Source organism: Vigna unguiculata, chromosome 7 (assembly GCF_004118075.2).
Source record: "Vigna unguiculata cultivar IT97K-499-35 chromosome 7, ASM411807v1, whole genome shotgun sequence".
Classification (NCBI taxonomy): Eukaryota; Viridiplantae; Streptophyta; class Magnoliopsida; order Fabales; family Fabaceae; genus Vigna; species Vigna unguiculata.
The window spans coordinates 12,664,658-12,684,729 of record NC_040285.1 but is presented as its reverse complement, the minus strand read 5'-3'; the positions used below and the strand labels follow the sequence as shown (position 1 = coordinate 12,684,729).

At 30.9% G+C, this 20,072-nt stretch overlaps 2 protein-coding genes across 6 annotated transcripts; one reads left to right on the top strand and one right to left on the bottom strand.

Moving 5' to 3' along the window:
- Positions 1-2,341: 2,341 nt before the first annotated feature.
- On the top strand, positions 2,342-7,739 carry LOC114189816. Of its 5 annotated transcripts, none has more exons than XR_003605738.1 (5): positions 2,342-2,567; positions 3,222-3,318; positions 3,904-4,033; positions 6,617-7,061; positions 7,445-7,739. XR_003605738.1 is itself a non-coding variant. In XM_028078516.1 (4 exons), exons 1-3 carry the CDS (start codon positions 2,418-2,420, stop codon positions 4,026-4,028), a joined length of 372 nt encoding a protein of 123 aa, XP_027934317.1. In that variant the 5' UTR covers positions 2,342-2,417; the 3' UTR covers positions 4,029-4,033; positions 5,434-6,605. The 5 variants fall into 5 exon arrangements, 3 of the variants coding, with proteins under 3 accessions (XP_027934317.1, XP_027934318.1, XP_027934316.1); XR_003605737.1 differs by having other exon boundaries at positions 6,612-7,061; XM_028078516.1 differs by lacking the exons at positions 6,617-7,061; positions 7,445-7,739 and adding an exon at positions 5,434-6,605.
- A 5,901-nt stretch (positions 7,740-13,640) lies between these two features.
- LOC114191817 (soluble inorganic pyrophosphatase 4) lies at positions 13,641-17,530 on the bottom strand. Its single transcript, XM_028081223.1, has 9 exons — positions 17,278-17,530; positions 16,431-16,575; positions 16,290-16,318; positions 15,550-15,615; positions 15,364-15,471; positions 14,589-14,654; positions 14,385-14,505; positions 14,116-14,197; positions 13,641-13,931 (listed from the first exon to the last, which is right to left on the bottom strand). Exons 2-9 carry the CDS (start codon positions 16,564-16,566, stop codon positions 13,889-13,891), a joined length of 651 nt encoding a protein of 216 aa, XP_027937024.1. The 5' UTR covers positions 16,567-16,575; positions 17,278-17,530; the 3' UTR covers positions 13,641-13,888.
- Positions 17,531-20,072: the final 2,542 nt, after the last annotated feature.

The following is a 20,072-nucleotide window of genomic DNA, read 5'->3' as shown; positions in this document are numbered from 1 at the left end:
AAACATTATTAGAAAAGATATATATTTTTTTAAATATAATTTTATGTATAACTTCATGAACTTTGAGGATATGGATGAATTTTTCTAGCATTAACCTATTCAAGTTTTTAGATCCTTGAAAAGTTGTTTATTGTAATATTTATGGTGTTGGTAGACATCTTAGGGTACTTTTGTTGTGCTCACAAATTTTAGACTCTTGTCTGAATAACTATGTCTCTTGATAATGATGTGAAAATGATAAAATATGTTTGGTTAAAATATCTTTTTGGTCCCAATTTTCGTTAAGTTTTTTCAAAGAAGTCCTAATTTTGGTTTTGTGTTCAAATAGGTCCCAATTTTCGTCAATTTTGTTCAATTGAGTCCTTTTTTGCTAACACCGTTTAAACATTAACGGTCATGAACAGTGACTGCCACGTGTTACTTCGTGGTTTTTTTGAATTTTTTTTTTGAATTTTTTTTAATTGTTTTTAAATTTTTTTTAACTGTCCACGTGTCAACCCAGTAGCGTGCCACGTGTCAAAGTCAATGTTCTAAATTCAATTTGGTCCCTATATTTGTTATTTTTGTTCAATTAGGTCCCAATTTTTGTTAACATTAACCAATTTGGTCCCTCTCTAAATTAAAACCAAATTTAATTTTTATATTAAAATTCACATTTTTTATTAAATATTTTTATATAATATATTAAAATTCACATCATTATAACTTTGATATGAAAATTAAATTTGGTCACATCTTCGATAGGGACCAAATTGGTTAATGTTAACAAAAATTGGGACCTAATTGAACAAAATTAACAAATATAGGGACCAAATTGAATATAGAATATTGACTTTGACACGTGGCACACTACTGGATTGACACGTGGACATTTTAAAAAAAAAAAACAAAAAAAATAAAATAAAAAATTCAAAAAAACCACAAAATGTCACGTGGCACGCTCCTGGGTTGACACATGTACACTTAAAAAAATATATTAAAAACAATTAAAAAAAATTAAAAAAATAAAAAAATTAAAAATTAAAAAAATCACGAAGTGACACGTGGCAGTCACTGTTCATGGCCATTAATGATTTAAACGGTGTTAGCAAAAAAGGACCCAATTGAACAAAATTGACGAAAATTGGAACCTATTTAAACACAAAACCAAAATTATGACTTCTTTGAAAAAACTTGACGAAAATTGAGACAAAAAAAGTATTTTAACCAATATGTTTTTATCCTCTTCATCATATATTGAACAATGTATAGTGTATAAGTTTTTATATATTAGAGGCCTTGAAAAATGAAAAAGAGAAAAACTAATAATAGTAATTCAAAATTATTGAAAAACAAGACAAAAAAAGATAAATATTCTAATAGAAAGAATTTATAATATCCATTTTACACTTAGATTAATATATTAATTTCAAGATTGAAAATAGTATGATGGACCATGAGAGTTATCAACCCTAATATCCCTCATGTCTTTAACTTGTTCCATCTTTCACAACATATTAATATAAGGCTCGTACCTATCTTAAATTTAAAACTAATTTTATAAAAATAAAATAAAATAGATCACGCTTATTTGGTACGATAAAGATATTAAAGTTAAGACCCAAATATTATTTAAAAAAGTTGAATCTCAAAAAATATTTAATTATAATTATCAAGTTAGATTTTAAATTAAGAAATTTTTTTTATATATATATATATATATATATATATAAATTTTATTGTTGATAAAAAAATTGTAAGAGATATAAAAAGAATACACAGTATATTAGAACTCAGTAAAATAAAATCTTATCCAATAGGTCCTATGAAGCCAAACACAAATACAACACAAATATATTATATATATATATATATATATATATATATATATATATATATATATATATATATATTAAAATCTATTAATTATAATTTATTATCTAAGAGAAAAAAGTCCGCAGTCGATATATTAATAAAAAATTTAAATAATTATATTTAAATAGTATATAAATATAAATAATATATTGATTAATATTTAAATAACTATGCTAATAAAAGATTAAATGTAAATAATATATAAATATAAAAAATATTAATTAATATTTAAATAATTATATTGATAAAAATATTTAAATAATTATATTTAAAAATAATATACTATTGGATATTTAAATAATTATATTAATAAAATAAAGCGAAATTTCTTCGCATAAAATATATTGTATTGAAAAAAAGAAGGAAAAGTTTATAAAGTGAAAATGTGATTAGTGAAAAGGATTGGATTGAGATCCATAAAATCAAAACTCCTTTGTTAAACAATATAACTAAAGTATTAAATTAATAAGAAAAAAAAGGTTAGGTTTTTGTTTCAGATTGTTCTTTTCCTTCACGCCCAACTGCAAGGAACTCCACCTTTCTCTAACATATTTTTCATACGCATGAAAAAAAGCTTCAGTTTTATTTTATTTTTCTCCCCTTTCCTTCCTTCATTTGCCAACCCTCACCATTCCTGCATCGCCTCCCTCCCCGCGGTTCCAACGTTATTTTCCATTTCTTTTCGCTTCCTGCTTTATGAAATAGAAAACATGGTTAGTTCTCTCTCTCTCTCTCTCTCTCTCTCTCTCTCTCTCTCTCTTTCTCTGTATAATCTTTAGGTTTTTGGGTAACATCAGAGAATGAATAAGAGATAACTGAACTGAAGCTCCCTGCAATTTGATGTTTTCGTCGGAAAATCTCGAAAACATGGGAATATGTGTGCACTGTGTACTCTCTTATTTTAAACCTTTTTCGGAAGTTAGTGATTGTATTCTTTAGGGTCCAGTTTTAGTTGAATTTAATGCTGATCTGATAATCAGCATTGAGCAGTGTAGAACTTAGATATTTAATCATGTGTTTGGATCTTGGGTAACTGTCTATTCGCTTCTCTTTTGGAGAAAAATCTTTTGTTGATATCAACTCCAGTGTTTAATGTGTTAGATTTTTCAGAATCACAACGTCTCCTCTTCTTCCTTCAATCTGCTCCTTATCTGGCTGGAGTTATTTCAAATGCTTCTAGATGATAAAAGTGTTAATCCAATTATACGTTAGTTGTGATTGTAGTCTTTCACACTAAGTTTGTACTTGAACAGTTAGTTTAAGTATTTCCAGCAGCTCTGTTAGATTAGAAGAGGTGTTGAATTTGCTATTAACCGGTTGTGTATTCAGTTTTTAACTTCAATAATCATTGTTTCCATTTCGTTCAGTTGAAAATGAAGTTTCTTGATTGGTACTTGAAGATTGGGTTTGTATCTGCTTTGGTTGGGGCTTCTATGGAGGTGTTCATGATCAAAACTGGCTTCTGTGTGAGAACTTTCCTTTCTTATTCTCTAACTTCTCTTGCCCTGCATTACCCTTTTCTTGATTTTCCATTTTATGCTCTTGTTGAAGCGGGTTTTTAAAATTTATTGTAATTTTTCATTCTCGTTAATAAGACCTTTTGAGTGAGGAGCTATAGAGTTGGTTTGGTGGTAAAAATGGAAGGGAGAATGGGATTTGAATACTCCTCTAGTAAACATATTATGGATGAAAAAGAAAAAGAAAAAGATATGGCATTTTGAGTTGTCTAGTGCTAGCTGCTTATTATTTTGGTTTGCTAGATAGTATATTGATCTTGCATTCTAATGTAGTGATGTTTTTTCGCGGAGTATCATGGTCTTCCAATGAAAATGAAATTTGGAAAATATCGTGTACTCTGTTATACACGTCTTTCACATTATTTGTTTTGGCCAAGTTGCCCAATAAACACAATATTTTGGGTATGTAAAGAATTTAATAACTATTTTCTAAGGTATTGCGATAACTCCCATGACTGTTTTTCATCAAAGGATTTTGACTTTATAAAAGTCTGATTTTGGTTCAATTTTTCCTTGCCTTGTATTTGTACAGATGACAAAGTAACTGTTTTGGAGTCAGAAAAGCGTGCCTGGGAGAATTCCCCGGATGCTCAGGCAATTAGAGAAGCTCTCAACCCCTGGAGACATATTGAGGCCGAAGAAACAAAAAAGTCCTGACTCAAGTATGAAACATTTTCTTCAAATTCACTTGGAATTTTTTGAGAACACAAGATTTATTCGAGATTCGAGAATATACTGGAATAAAATTATGACAATTGGACTAGTTATTCTGTTATGAAACTGGATCTGGTATTGTCCATCCGACAAAGTTGCTTGCTTGCTACATCTTGTCAGCTGGACCCAAATCATGGCAACTTTGGGATGGCTCACACAACCTTCAACTTTTCCATCTGGGTTTGAATCTTTTATATATTTTATTTGACTTTTGAAGAAGTGTTCAGTGTTTTCTTAGTAATATGATACACGTACAACACCAAGACGAGTGCAAGTGTGTAACATTATTCTCAACCAAAAGAAACCGCAAATGTTTCTTAATTTGCTTCGTTACCTCTTATATGCAAGTCTTTTTAATGTAATTCTACTCTTCTACAATTTCAGACCTTTGATATTTCATCTCCTACACGCAAAAGAGAAACACATTTTGGGGATGCTTCTTATGGCCCTATCGTAGAGCTTCCACAATGTTTCCATGGACTGTCATAATCATAATTCACTAATGTCTTTTGATCTTGATGATTGTCACCTTCTTTGTCTATTCTTTTTGAAGCACATACTAGCTTTATTTTCATTATGAATCTATGATAGCCATAACAAGTGGGAAAAGTAGGAACTATGGTTGGGTAGAGAGTAGAGAAGAAAGATGCTGTTTGAGTAAACTTTTCAAGCATCACTTACAGGAGAAGAAAAAAAATTGAATCAAGTCCCTACGTAAGTTAAAACTTATAATTAGCTCTGCAACCTTTTTGTAGATTCTCTTATCTTACTTTTCTCTAAATTGTTAACTTGAGGTGCTTCACTTAAGAGAAATTTGATTTATTTTATTTCTTCTATAAGTGTATTTTGAGAGCTATATCCAAATTATCAGAGTAGACTGTGCTTCACAATCTGCTAAGTGCTAATCAATGTTTATTTTCTATATGGTCGTCCCTTATTAATATAAGTGGGTGTTTGTTTTTCATGATTCGAGTTCGGATTACCGTTACCCCCCTCCCTCCCTCCCTCCCCCTTTTATTAAACTGGTCATTGTTTGTTTTCGTCAATCTTTCATGAGCTTGAATGCTGTGGTTTGCTTATCGGTTCTGTATTAAGAAATCTTCTTTCCTTGTCAGTTTATTTCCTTTTATTTGTGATCTAAACTAATTGCGGTAACCCATATCTGTGTTTCATGGTATACTTACAAGTCTAAACTGACGTTGTTCTGAAATTTATTACACAGAAAAGCACTAAATTTAAGTGCCGACACCTTTCACACCCACTATCTCAATATAAAAATTCCCAAATTTTGTTAGTTTAAAAGTAATTTTAATGGCTGAGATTGATTCGGATCGTGGAAAAATTGCAGAGGATCTTGGTCCCCAGCCATCATCTGTGATCTGTAGCCCGTCTCCAAATGTAAAAGTCTGCAAGCTCTTGCAGAGTTGCATGTCTAGCCACCATCTGGCCTCTGACTGATGACACACTGAACTTAGACCGATTCGTTCCTCATATGCTTCGTGCCATCTGTTTTTCTTAAGCTCAAATCCAAAATTTGATCAATTGCCCCATTTTGTTACTTTGTCAAATGTTGTCACGTGGATCTAGACTGATGCATGCTGGATAGTTGAATTCTTTTATTCGCTTTTGTATATGAAGATTATATATTTTTTCATGGTTAATCTAGTAGTTAAGAACTTGATTCCAGTTTTTTTATTAAGATTGAAGAAGAAAGCATTAAAAAACTGTAATATTTTTAAAATTAAATGAGTCTGCTTGTTTAACTTTTAATATGTGGTGGTTTGGTTTGAACACTTTCTTTTTAAACTAACTGATAAGTGAGTGAATAGGTCACATTAAAGTTCTGTTTGTATATGCGGATGGATATGAAGGAGCTTTTCCTGTTTATATTTGTTCATTTGTGAGGAGGTGAGAGTGGGTAAATGCGAGGAACAAGTCCATGGAGTAGAGGAAAAGTCAGTTGGACGTGCATGAGAAGACCAAAACTGCACTCTGCTTTAGACTTCACATGACAGAGATTTGTCCTCTCCATTGGCCATGCATGGAGAGATTCCTGAAAGAGGCAGAGAATTGTTTGACCATGGTGGTAGTTCATGATAGGAATAAAAAGTACAAGACATTGAAGGATGAGTTCAAAGAATTGTGTATACCGGAATCATTGAAGGATCCATGAAAACACGTATAAGATGTTACTGTTCTTTTTCTGATAGATTATTCTAGGACGTATATCAAAAGTGTGTTTGTTACACTTTTGATATACATCCTAGAATAACCTAGTAGAAAGAGAACAATAATGTCTCATATGTGCTTCCATGGATCCTTCATTGATTTTAGGTATACAATCCTTTGAACTCATACTTGAATATATTATATTGTTGTGTCTTATATTTTTTTATTCCTATCAGTTCGGTGTTTGAAAACTTCACTAAATTCTTGTGAATACATATAGTAGAGGTTCACGATTTCTTCCTTCTTTGGCAAAATTTGTGATTGTTGGTGTGAGCTGAGTTCGTGGTGTGTGTAAAGTGCAGGTGAGCTGAGTTTGGTGAAGTTCGGCTTAAAGGAAGGTGGAGCTCGAGGAAGTGTTTTGGTGGAGTTGCGTTTTGTGAAGAATGGTTGCTGGATTTCGTTGGACGTGCAGGGATAAGGTGTCATGACTAAAATAGATGAAGCTCACAATAATGGAGTTCAGAGGTGAAGATAATCGATTATATGAGACTCATAATTGATTATGCTTCAAAATGAAACACAATCGATTATGATACCATATGAGTGATTATTCTCACATGGTTTTTTGAGTTTGCAACTTTCTTTTGGATACGTTTGCATGTGTTTCATGGCTTGGAGGCAGGTGATGGTTAATGGTTTGGTATTAGCTCAAGATTGACTAGTATAATTGTTGTGTTGAAGGTGCTTTGGTGAAGGAACTTTGGGGTTTGAAATTTCCTCTGGTTGGATCATTGCATAGATCATCAAGTAAGTTCCAAACACCATTTCATATGCATACATGTGTGGTGCTTTTTTGATCCATGGTTGAGATGTGTTCATTGGCCTTTATAGTGAGAGCTAGTGAGGCATTAAGACATGGACTTTAAGTAAAAATTGGTTATGTGGTCATCCATAAATACTCGTTACATGAGAGAATTGGAAGTTTATACATACAAATAAATAGTTTAGGAAGAATTTTAAGTTTATATATAGAAATAAATAGTTTAAGGTTGACTAATATTGGATTAAAGTATTGAACTGAAATAATGAAACACTAATACAGTGAGCATTTTATGTTTCTACAAAATATAATTATTATACTTAAATTTAATGAAGTCAAAAATAGTAACCACTTTTTGTTTCTAAAAAAGGTGATATGACATCTTCAAAGCTATCATCAGTACAACTGTGATATGACGTTAAGTTCCAGGATCGTTCAGAGTTTCAGGGTTGAAATGTGAGGAACACATGTAGTTTTGAACATTATGAGTTCGTGCATATTGGGAGTTTGATATCCAACAATTTCGTACAATTATTTATTGAAGACATTTTCATATTACGGGTCATGAAAAATAATATTTGGTCTTATCACATCATGCAACACATGATGAAATGTAGGGACATGTCCCTTCCATATGACATTCTTATCACACACATCATGATTCATTATGGAATGAACTTATACGTTGATGAATCCGTTTTACTAGGCTAGTGACACCATTTTGTTAAAAAAAAAACTTCATAAAATTGAATATCATTATTGTCAACGGGGTTTGACAACATGTTACAATCAATCAAGAGAATGAACATCCAAAATGATCAAGACTCACCAATAGACGACGACCATGTTGACAACATTGGACATGAAGTATTTGACAATTTGTAATAAAAATGTGATAATATATTTTTTTAATGGTTATTGTCGGTTGTTAGTTTCTTTTTTTTGTTAACGGGAGAATTAAACTCACACACTCTTTCATTTCATGCTCCTTTTCAAATCTTATCAAATCAATCTTTCCTTTCAAATTCTATCAAACTAATCTTATCTTTTTCAAATTCTTTCAAACTAATCTTATCTCTTTCAAATTGTTAGCGGGAAGGATCCACAACTTTCTCTTTCTTCTAACCAAAAGATTACCTTATCACTCCTTTTTTAATTATTGTAATTTAATTGTATTTTTGTCTACTATTTTATTGTATCCTTTTATTTTTAACATTAATTATGTCTTGTGTATTTAGAACAATGTAAAATAATATTTTATGTTTTATGACAATGAGAATTTCACTTAAATAATTGTAAATTATTTCTCTTCAAATTTTATTACATCTATTTAAAAAAAGTCGTTAATTTTTACTTGTCTCGATAATGCTAGATAATTTACTAATCACACACGAGTATTATGTACAAATAACTTATAGTATTTCATTTTGTTTACAATAAGAGTAAAATATGATTTTATAATTTTATTAATTAGTTTTTATTTCTTTATCATATTTATTGAATGATTTATTAATTTTCATAATTTTTCTTTTTTTTTTTTTTACTTTTTTTAATCCAAATAATTCCACGTCTCTATCTCTTTTACCTCATTTCATATTTTTCTTACTTTCTCAAATTTATTCTTGGATTAGGTTGGTTTTAACCGCTAGAACTAAGGTCTAGTATATTATAATATGACTTTATTTTAAAACTAATTTTTGTTTAGGTTTAAGTTTCTTTTCTTGATTTTTCAAATATATATCAGACATTACTTTACGTGAAATTTTCAGAGTATTGTTCGTTCAACAATTTTCTTTTTGTTGTAATAAAAATCTACTTTTTTTGTGTGAATCAAATACAAATTATCTACTACAATAATTGAATACCATTCAGATTGTACTAATAAAAGTGGCCGTCATTTTTATAAATGGATTTTGTAAAAGGATTCAACAAACAAAGGAAATAAGTTAGTTTTCTTACTTGGTGCAAAATCCATTTGGAAATTACAACAGTGGGGTAAATTTTGAAAAACAATTCCACCCAGGACAAGTCATGCAACTGAAATCTAAACACATCCTAGTTTTATTCATGTTCAAAACCTAGCTTTCAGGTGAATTTAACATGTTTTGTCCAAAATAAGTTAAAAGGTTAAAATTCACCTCAAACTTAAATTCACTTGAAGCTGCAATAAAGGCGCCTTCTCCCTACACCTCCAAGGCTTCTTCGGTACCTCCAAATTTACCATTTTACCCTTAATTAATTTGTAGGTGAAAGTAAATGAAACGGGTGGAAGAGCAGTAAATGAAATTTACTGTGGCAACTTGTCTCTACAACCCCAAATTATTTCATACCTTCATTCTGTCTGTTTCTTCTTCGTTTGTTCTCTGTTTCTTCTCCATTCTCACTGTGGTCCCAGTGCCTTCATTTTAATTTTCTCTACTTCATTCTCTCGTGGTAGTCTCTGGTCCGAGGTTTAATTTTCTCTGCTTCATTCTCTCGTGGTGGTCCCTGGTCCGAGGTTTGTGTGTTCACTTTCATTAATTTTATTTTTGAAAGCTCTCTTCTTTATTCTCTCATTGTCACTGTCCTTCATTCTCTTCTGTCCTTGAAGGTGTTCCCTGTCGGAGGTTGAGTTTCATTCATTCTTTTTTTTGGAAAGCTCTCCTCTTATCTTCTCTACAGGTTAGCCTCTTCGAATTTGATTTGAATGGTTGGAATGTTAATATCAGTTTTGCATTTATTTTCCTTTTTATTCTGTGAAATGGATCTTGTGATACGTTTCAAGAAAAAGCGAAATGGATTTCATAATCCGTTTGACAAATTTTATATTTTTTTTAGAAACAAAATTCGAAATTCGTTTCAGAAAAGTATGAAACGAATTTCGAAATTCATTTCATATGTTTCCATGTATTTGTTTTATGAAATGAATTTTGGGATCAGTTTCATACTTTTCTGAAACGGATCACGAATTTCGTTTCACAAATTTTAATTTTTTTTCCAGAAATGAAATACGTGATCCGTTTCAGAAAAGTATGAAACGGATCCCAAAATCCGCTTCATAAAGTTTCATGTTTTTTTTAAACGAATTTTGGGATCCAGTGATGGGAAGATGGAGGAGCGACCAGACGTCATCTGAAGTGATGGTCATCTCCCCAATGGGTAGATGAAAAGTATTAGTCTCGGGATGCCATCTCTCCACAAAACCCAATACTAACCCAAGATCGGTATATTCATATAAAATATCGCACAAAGGCGATAAGAAGCTACCACAAAGGGGAGAAGAGAAGGGTGAGGACGTCCTAATTTCTTCACTTTTTTAATATGGGAGACTATTTTCACAACTCGATCCTAACATAAAAGAAATAAAAAGGAATAAAAATACATAACAATAAAATTAAACATTTATAAAAACTTCTTACTTACCTAACAATCCCATATCATGCGTGCAACATGATCCTGGTACGGAGTCAATAAAGATGTATCAGACGAACCACCTGGAAATCCTACACCATCGTTATCAATCCCTTGCTCCTCGTCCTGAGGAACATCAGAAACCTCATGCTCAACAACATCATCTTGAGCAACATTAGCCTCGTGCTGACCCCTTCTATGAGCTGAAGCTGTCGGTCTCTTCCGTGCAGCACCCTGTGTGGAACTCTCGGGTGCATCATATGAACCACGTCTAGATAAATTTCCTCGTGTCCTATCCATATCTATAATTCAAAGTTTGAAACATTACAATCCAATATAAATTTCCTCGTGTCCTAGCCATTTCGTTTTTGTTTTTTATCTAATTTAAAGTTTAATTATCATTTAGTTTAATTTATTTTTATAATTACATTTATTTTTCAAAAAGTTATTTAAAAATTAATTTAAATATATATATATATATATATATATATATATAATTTTATTTTTAGATATATATTAAAAAATATGAAAACATAATAAAATAAAACAAAAATTAATATATAAAATAACATTTAAAATTTAAAATACATATACTTTAAATAAATTAAAAATAGTTATAATACAATGAATACTTTTTTAATTTACGGTTTAAGTATTTTTTAATTTAATTTGTTCTACTATTTTTCTTTTATATAATTAATTAAGAAATAAATTAAATAAAAAAGTAAAATTTCAAATGATTATACCATTTAAGCAAAATTCGTTTCAGATGTGATTATACCATTTAAGCTCAATTCAAAATACAAGAGATGTGATTATACCAAACAAACACGAAAACAACTGATAAAGACAGAAATAGAATAAAAAAAAGTTGAACAATGAACCAACACTGGGACATGCAGAATAGTCTTTATATTTTCTGGTATCAATCATAGTCTTCGTGTTTCTTTGGTAAAAACATAATCTTTAACACTTTGTATCAAATGTTTGGGTTATGAATCTAAACAAAGAATCATTCATTCTTAGACAACAGAACTTGGTTCAATGAAATAAGATAATGAAAAAATTACAAATTTAGAAGGAATATTGGATAATAGGGAAATTGGAAGTCTAACCAAATCCCTAAAAATGAAGGGTATGAGTAAAGTCCTCATTTGTCGGTAATGTGATGGCAAACCAGTACCAAACAACAACCAACTTCTTTTACACACTTAAGTGAAGATCATAAACAAATAAAAGCACATCAACACACACAGCAACACAAGTCTTCTCGGAATCCAAACACTTGTTTATTTGTAGTTTTGGTAGAACCAAGAGAAGAAGGGTAAAGGGTAATAGAGTAGGGACTTTCCTTTCAAATTTTCTTTTCACCCTATTATCATATAATTTTACAATTCTATAATCTCTGCCTTTTCATTATCTCTAAACATAGTTAAAATATAGTAACAATGTGATATTCATATATTTATCACAAATACATGAAATAAAATAAAATAGAATATTAAAAAAAACACGAAACGAATATCAAAATCCGTTTCCCAAATACATGAAACGGAACGCAAAATCCGTTTCAAAAATAACAACAAAAATTTACAAAACGGATTTCAAATTCCGTTTTTGAAAGTGTAGAAACGGATTGCGTAATCCATTTCATATAAAAAAAAACGCAATATATAAGAAACGGCTTTCAGACTCCGTTTATAAAAAACATGAAACGGATTCTGTAATCTGTTTCATATAAACAACGCAAGAAACAACTTTTGTAATCCGTTTTTAAAAATCATGAAACGGCTTCTGTAATCCGTTTCATAACACACAAAAATTTTGAGAACCCGTTTTGGCACAGATGGAATGATTTTATATATATATATATATATATATATATATATATATATATATATATATATATATATATATATATATATATATATATATATATATTCATAAATCACCGTAAACATTCACGAAAAAACATTAAAATTTTGAGAAAACTTAACTGGAAGAAGACGTGTGTGGATTAACTGCAAGGAAGGGTGGCTCTTAGCGTCGTCACGGACTCCTCTTGGGTTGGTGCTTGCTGCTGCTCGATGATCTTCTTCACAAATGAAGGCAAAGAAGGAGACAAAGAAAGAGGGAGGAGGAAGGAGGCAAAGAAAGAGGGAGGAGGAAGCGTAAAAAAGAGAAGCATTTAAATGTGTGTTTAGGTCAAAGATTTTTTGATTCTTTGGGGTGCAGAGGCGTGCCCAGATTCGTTGGCTGGTGCAGGGGTGCAGTGCAGGTAATAATTTTTGTATTGTTTTTTCTCTTTTTTCATTTGGAAATAAAAAAAGTTTTGGGGATACAGGAGAAATGGTTTGGGATGCAAATAGAAGCCCCCTACAATAAAATTTTTTCCAACTCTAGCTGGGTTCAACTTAGCTTAAAATAGATAGGAAATAAAGTAAACGTTTTTAATTGGAGAAATGTCATTTAAATTAATAGAATTACAATTGATTTTCTTTTTAATTTGTTTGCTTAATTTTCATGTCAATAGAATTTTTTTAATTCTACCAATCAATTGGCAATAAGAAATGAAAATGTAACACATACATCTCAAGTACATATTGTTCATGTATTTTAATTATATTCAAAATATAATTACTTGCATTTTGTTGGTTGCATTGCATGACTGGTGGTTGTCTTCGCAAAAATGGAAAAATTAAAAATGATCTATTTTTATTATATAGGAAAGATAATCAACATTTAAAGTAACCAAAAATAGTTATATGCATATGCTTCCTAGCCCTTGGGTCCTTGCTTCCCAACATACAGTTTTGGATGTATTGATCAATGTTCTTGTGTATAAAATAAAATAAATTGTCTTGCTATGCCGTTTTTCTATTGATCGCAGAAAACTATGCAGAATGCAACTGCCAAACGTGTAGAGTGTCCAATGGATCACAAAAGAAATAAACATTACTTGAATGAATATCTATCATTGTAATATAAACATTCCGCTTTGCAAGCTTAGGGGTTGCGATTTTGGGTGTATCGAGAAGTATAACACAAGGTCAAATTTAACGCCAATTTGTACATAATTGCGTGATAAGCAATCAAATAATTTTGATCTTTTTGATTCTACGCAAATTTTTTGGGAGAACCAATGGAAATTAGAACATAAAGCGAGGCGCAATAGGTGTTGTAGAAATCCTTTATAAGATGTAAGATTATGGTCCAAATATTCGGTAGATTTAGCTATAATATAAAACTTTGATATTAATAAATGAAAAAATCATTCACTCAAAATTAAGAACATGTATAGAATTTGCATGGTGCCTGCCCTGATATCAATGCACACGCGACAAGATAGAAAGCTTTGATTTCGTCATAATCGTAATTATAGCAACAGTCTTCACAACCAAACATAGTGCCAAAAGCATCAACATCACCGCCTCAAGCTCTCCACAACGTAGTCAGCGTACAAGGTCCTTCACACAACAACCAAATAAATTATAAACCTCTATTACCATTTTAGCACATGAATAAATGAGTAAAGTAATAAATTAAAACCTTAAAAATATTTTATAATTTTATTAAAATATTATTTCAAAAGGAGTATCGTAACTGATGTCAAAACGGTTTATTGATAATATCAGATTGGTATTTGCTTACATGGAATGCTTGATCGCTTCATAGGCAGCTGAGGCAGGAAGAAAGTCGTTTACTGCAACTTCCTTGTTTTCATTCTTCTTGTCTAATTCCTTTATGAAGGGAAACATAAAAAAAGAGTTTGACAAATATGGAGGCTAAATGATACTTTTGCATGTCGCTGTTGTGTGTGTGTGTGTGTGTATATATATATATATATATATATATATATATATAGATGCTAACATATAAGAAGTACTGAACAAACATTTTGAAACATTTGGAAAGGATACAATCCTCAAAAAAGCGACGGATTTCAGCTAAACGGTGGGGAGGAAGGTCCTTGATATCATTGTAATGACGATACTCGGGATCATCAGCACATACAGCAATTATCTTGTCATCTTTCTCACCCTGAATTGCATCAGAATAGTGGTTCTTCAGTAATGGAAAGACAGAGACTCTTGCTATGAGGAAAAAGGGAGTGTCTGATATACCTGGTCAATCATAGGCATGAGTCCAATAGCTTTGGCCCGAAGAAAGCAACCTGGAAGAACCGGCTCCTGTGCAGCCAAGCACCACCAAAGCTTATTAGTACTACCACAGAAGCAGTAAAAACATAAAACAAGCAGTGCATAATAAATGCTAAACTAAAGATGTAAAATGTAGGATGATACTCAATTGTGTAATACGAAGTCGATGGACTAGGAAGACCAATTCATTCATTTGTCATATTGGTGTAAAAGAAAGCCAGAGTAATACAGGATAAAGTATTTCCATGAATTATTACAACGGATGTGTTCTGGAATTGAATTACAGTAGATATATAGAATAAATTTACCCAGGTTTCCACTTTAAGATCACCTTGAGCTAGCTACATTTTGGACAAAGACTAACTTTTAAAATGATAAAGATCCCTTTGCACGACAATAGAATCAAGCAAATTAAAGAAACTCCACTGGAGAGGATTTACTTAAAAAGTTGACCTCGTTACTTTGACCACCAACATGAGTATTTGTTATTGCAGCAGTGGAACAAAAATAGTTCACGTGTTACAGAATCATTTTAAAAAATATTGCTATTTTAAAAATCAGTTTAGTCAAGTTGCCAAGTGCAAGAAGTCTTACGCAAAAATATTGATAAAGTGCAGTCCAAATGGGGAAGAAACTTTTTCAAAGTACAATGTAATTGGAACTCTGTTACTAAGAAATCCTCATAATTACATGCTTACACAATTTTAAGAAGTAGACATTATGAGCAGGATGCAATTACCTGCATAATAACCAGGACATCCATGGGGTCACCGTCCTCACAAATAGTACGAGGGATAAACCCATAGTTGTGGGGATAGACAACTGACGAGTAAAGTATACGATCAACCTGCACAGAAATGCAGGTTCAGCAATGCCCTGTAGCAACTTGTAACAAGAGAAGAAAAAGCTAGGCAACTACCACTACCTTGATAAGTCCAGTTTTTTTGTCAAGTTCATATTTCACCTTGCTTCCTTTTCCAATTTCAACCACCTGCATGATTCAGCCATAGTTCATAATTATACGAATCTAATTACTGAATAAATATCTTGTTTGATGGCCTTTAGAGAAAAATAAAAAATCACAACAATTTAAACTCACAACATGATATGTTGATTAGTAAAACATTATAATAGGTCACGTACACAATTTAGGAAAAGCTTCGATTTGTCATTGTATAGCATCAACGACGAACAAGACAAAGACAAAGAAAGCAAAAACAATATAATACAGAGCTAAATTTTGCCATTTCACAATGAATAGTCCCACAATGCCAGTTTGCTTAAACCTTAGTACAAGGGTAAACAAATTCAGTCAGGATCCCATACAAATAATCAAATAATGGCCTTCCAGCAAATCAGCTATCAATGGCTATTTCCATTAATAAGACAGATCAACTGATTGGAATTATCCAATATGTTTCCTGTCCAACCATCAATCTACAAACAACCAATACTTGCATTTCTTAGCATAAGGTATCCAATACCAATGCTTGGGTGTTTGATACCTGTTCGAATTCCTTTTTATACAGACAAGCATTGCTTCCTACATCTATTAGGAATGACCATTTAGTCTCATCAAACAAGCATGCATATTATATATGTGCATAACATCCATTAGTAGACCTTAATGTTTAGGATTGCAAGTCTCTTAGTTCATATACTTACACAGTTGAAGATCTTTGGCGCTTCGGGTCCTGCATTGTGAGGGAAAACACAGTTACTACGGAAAATAAAAGCAAAGTAGAAATAAATGCGTTAGGATCAAACCACAATCACACGTAACAATTTTAGAACGATATTGCCTACCTATCTCAAGATCATGCCATGGGTGTGCAGCAACAGTCCTCCGGGTCAAGGATGAAAGAATCCTCTCGTTAAGAGGAGGGTGTGGGGTGTGCTGATAGCCAGAAACCTTGTTTGGGGTCTCAATCGGTGGAGCCATTTCTTCAGTCTGAAATGAAATAATAAACATTATTTTTTTTTGCATTAGAAAGTATTTTTACACAACTTACCAACCATTAAAAACCCAAATTTGACCTTTGACATTTCAAGAATCACCCAGAGAACAGTCTCCGAAAATTAATACCATAAAAAGTCAACAATCAATCCATTTCACGCGTTAACTCCGGAGAGAATTTTTTTTTTTCAAATGTGATATTCAGAGACAACTAGTTTTCACTTTTTCAATCTCAACAACAGAAAAAAAAATCTTCCAAAATCATCGACGTTCATCACGGTTTGATTTCAGTCACGCGCATTGACACCTCAGAGAAAAAAAAAAAGATTTCGCATAGCTCACTCAACCTTTTCCGATTCAGAAGCCATTTTGCTTTTCCCTGCCGTTACAAGCTAAACGACATATCACAAACAACACACACCGGCAGGGAAAAGCCAAAACGGCCACAGATCTGAGCCATTCGTAACAGTACAAATTACCACACAAATCATTCTATTGAAAAAAATTATATATCAGCTGAGCAGAAGCTACTCAGAAACGTGGAGTCTACGAAACCGTGCTTCTAGCACTCATTCAGAATCCTAACATGTTAACAATTGATTTCGAAAATAAAAGATTTTAGCAGCCACGGAAGGTGGTAAACGACGGTGAAACCCTAATGGCGGAGGCGTGGAAAGAGGGAGAAGAGGAACTCACCGAGAAATGAAGGAGGTTGGTTGAAGAGAAAAAAACGAAGGAAGTGAAGGTTGTGAAGGAAAAATAGATCTGGAGAAAAAAATGAAGAGGTGTGAGAATGGTGAATGCTTGTTGAGTGTGCAAAGAATGGGATGCGAGGGCGCTTATGTAGAGGAGGAGGATGTGATGTCTACGCAACGCGTTCCCGCTCTCCCTGCTGTTTCACAAACACAGACTTAGCCACTTCAACTTTTCATAATCAATTACAAATATGGAAAAGAAAAGAAAAAAAAAATAAAGAATCGAGAGAAAGAATCAAAGAATATCTGTTAGGTAAGGTGCCCGAGAATAATACTGTAATGAAATTTAAACTAAAATTAGAAAAAAAAAATTATACTTTATGAATTCTCTCAATTATAATAATAATTATCCAGATTAATCACAGTGTTTGATGATGCTTAGATATTCGCGTTCTTAAATTTGAAAGAACATGGGAAGTGGCATTGCAAAAGAACGTTGGTAACATTTAATTAAAAATGTGTTTGAAGACTGTTCCGCTGTGAATAATGTTTAAAATGAGTTTTATATTTTAATAATGCTGAGAGAAAATGATTTAAAATTGTATAATAAAACTATATATGATGATAATATTATTGTTGCTTAACATAAAATAAACCAAATTCATCGTCAAACTTAAATTAAAATCTAAATAAAGTTAGTTTCTTTTATTTTGTTTTTCTTTGTCTTTTTACGGAAGTATAATTTAAATGAGATAAAAATTAAGATATTTGATATTAATTATATGTAATAAATCAACATAAAATGATTATTTTTAATTTAAAATCTTAATTATATTTAGATTTTGTTGATCAATTCATCTTAATTTTTTAGCATATACTCTTGTTTAACTAACTTCTATATTAATTTTGAATGAGGGAAAAATTTTAGTGCTCAAGAATGGATAAACTGCTCCAGTTTATTCTTATAAAAACTAATCGAACTCTTACATTATTTATGTATTAAATACATCAATAAATAAGTTAAATCCAGATATAATTAAGCTTAATTATCGCTTGTAATTTATTTGATACAAATTAATTATGAAATTAAGACGAATAACTGTTAACGAAAACTCAGAATAATTAAAATAATTTGGTAACTGTTAATTGTGGGTTAAAAAGGATTAGGTTATTTCCTACTCAGCATGGATAAGCATTCCCTACCCGTTATCCGTATATTCTGTTGGGACTGCAAAATCGCGTTCGCGGCTAACGCTAAATCAAATGCTGACTGGGTCTGCCGTGTACGTGACGTGGACCCACGTTGACTAAGACGGCGTTCCTAACGGTCGTGCGGTGCAATATGAGCCCGTTACCTACGTTACATTGTCTTCTGACAGCGAAGAAGTTTGTTACAGTTAACGAAACGGATCTTCACCACGGCGATTGGGGATCAGGTGTGCTGGCCTACACCATTAACTTTTCTAATCTTCCCAGTTTTATTACTTTATATTAATAATATCATATAATAAATCCTATTTCACTAACAATCGTAGAACTGAAATATTTAAATAACTAGTATATTTAATAACGTTACTCGTAGTTCAACGAAACTATTTTTCTAACAATATAACTTATGTTTTAAATAACCCCACAGATATAATTTTCATTTTTTGAGGGATGACTAAATATTTTATGATCCCTTTTATAGTAGGACCTAATTATTTAATCGGTTTGAAACATCAGTTAGCTTAGCTTAGTTAATAATATTAAAAAATATATATAATATTTTCTAATAAAATTATTTCTGATATTAGTGAAATGCTTTCAAATTCTATTATTAATTTAAACTTCTCTAATACGTTTTATAATTAATTTTAATTTAGCTAACTCAACCTTATTCAATATTATTATTTTTTAAATATTTGTAAGTTTAAATTTAAATATTATTTCCATTGATTATAAGGGTTAAATATTGTTGTAATGTTAAATTATAGTGTGAAATTAGAATTTTTCTATTTTTAAGTTATGATATAATTTGGTGATCCAATTTTAAAAATGAATATATATAGTTTTTAATCTAATTATGTTAATTTTTTTTATGTGTCAAACAATGTTTTAAGTGTTTCAAGCTCATATGTCATCTTACAACATTGTTTGATATGTCCAAAAAGTTAAAATTATTGTGTTAAATTAATAATATTTATTCATTTTATTTAATGTGAAACCAAATGTATCACTGTTTTATCAAAAGTGAAGTACAATTTCGAGTCAAATTTTAGAGACTTAAATATAATTAAAAATACTTTTTTATGAAATTAATTAAACAAAAATAAAATTACCTGAACATATTTTCGTCCATGAAATATAATCATATTTCATTTTTTATTTCTAAAATAAATTGCTTTACTTTAGGTCCCGTAAAGAGACTCTTTTGGTCATTGATATTTTTAATTTTATAATTATTTTTATTGTTTTTACATATTTTTTTTTTAATTTTAACCTAGCCGCTTTGAAAAATATTTGATAAGAAATAAAAACAATTTATATACACAGTAGAAAAGTAAAATATATAGGAGAGTAAAGAAAAATAAGGATTAAAATTAAAAGAAAAAAACTATAGGATCAAAAGTCAAACTAACTTTTATTAGGAATAAAGACATATTTAAATTTAATTAATTTTCGTAATCTGTAAGAAATTAGTTTTGTTGCATATATACTTGAGTGTGAAAATAGTACAAAATTAGACTTCAGAAATACTAACACATTAATGTATTTTAATTTTTTTAGTTATTGAAAAAGTTAGTAATGGCTAAG

Coding starts and splice junctions, on each gene's coding strand:
- LOC114189816 (XM_028078516.1), top strand. CDS start 2,418: ATGAAAAAAAGCTTCAGTTTTATTTTATTTTTCTCCCCTTTCCTTCCT. Junction 2,568..3,221: donor TTTATGAAATAGAAAACATG/GTTAGTTCTCTC, acceptor CATTTCGTTCAG/TTGAAAATGAAGTTTCTTGA. Junction 3,319..3,903: donor CATGATCAAAACTGGCTTCT/GTGTGAGAACTT, acceptor GTATTTGTACAG/ATGACAAAGTAACTGTTTTG.
- LOC114191817 (XM_028081223.1), bottom strand. CDS start 16,566: ATGGCTCCACCGATTGAGACCCCAAACAAGGTTTCTGGCTATCAGCAC. Junction 16,319..16,430: donor ATGGCATGATCTTGAGATAG/GTAGGCAATATC, acceptor CTCACAATGCAG/GACCCGAAGCGCCAAAGATC. Junction 15,472..15,549: donor AAAAAACTGGACTTATCAAG/GTAGTGGTAGTT, acceptor ATTTCTGTGCAG/GTTGATCGTATACTTTACTC.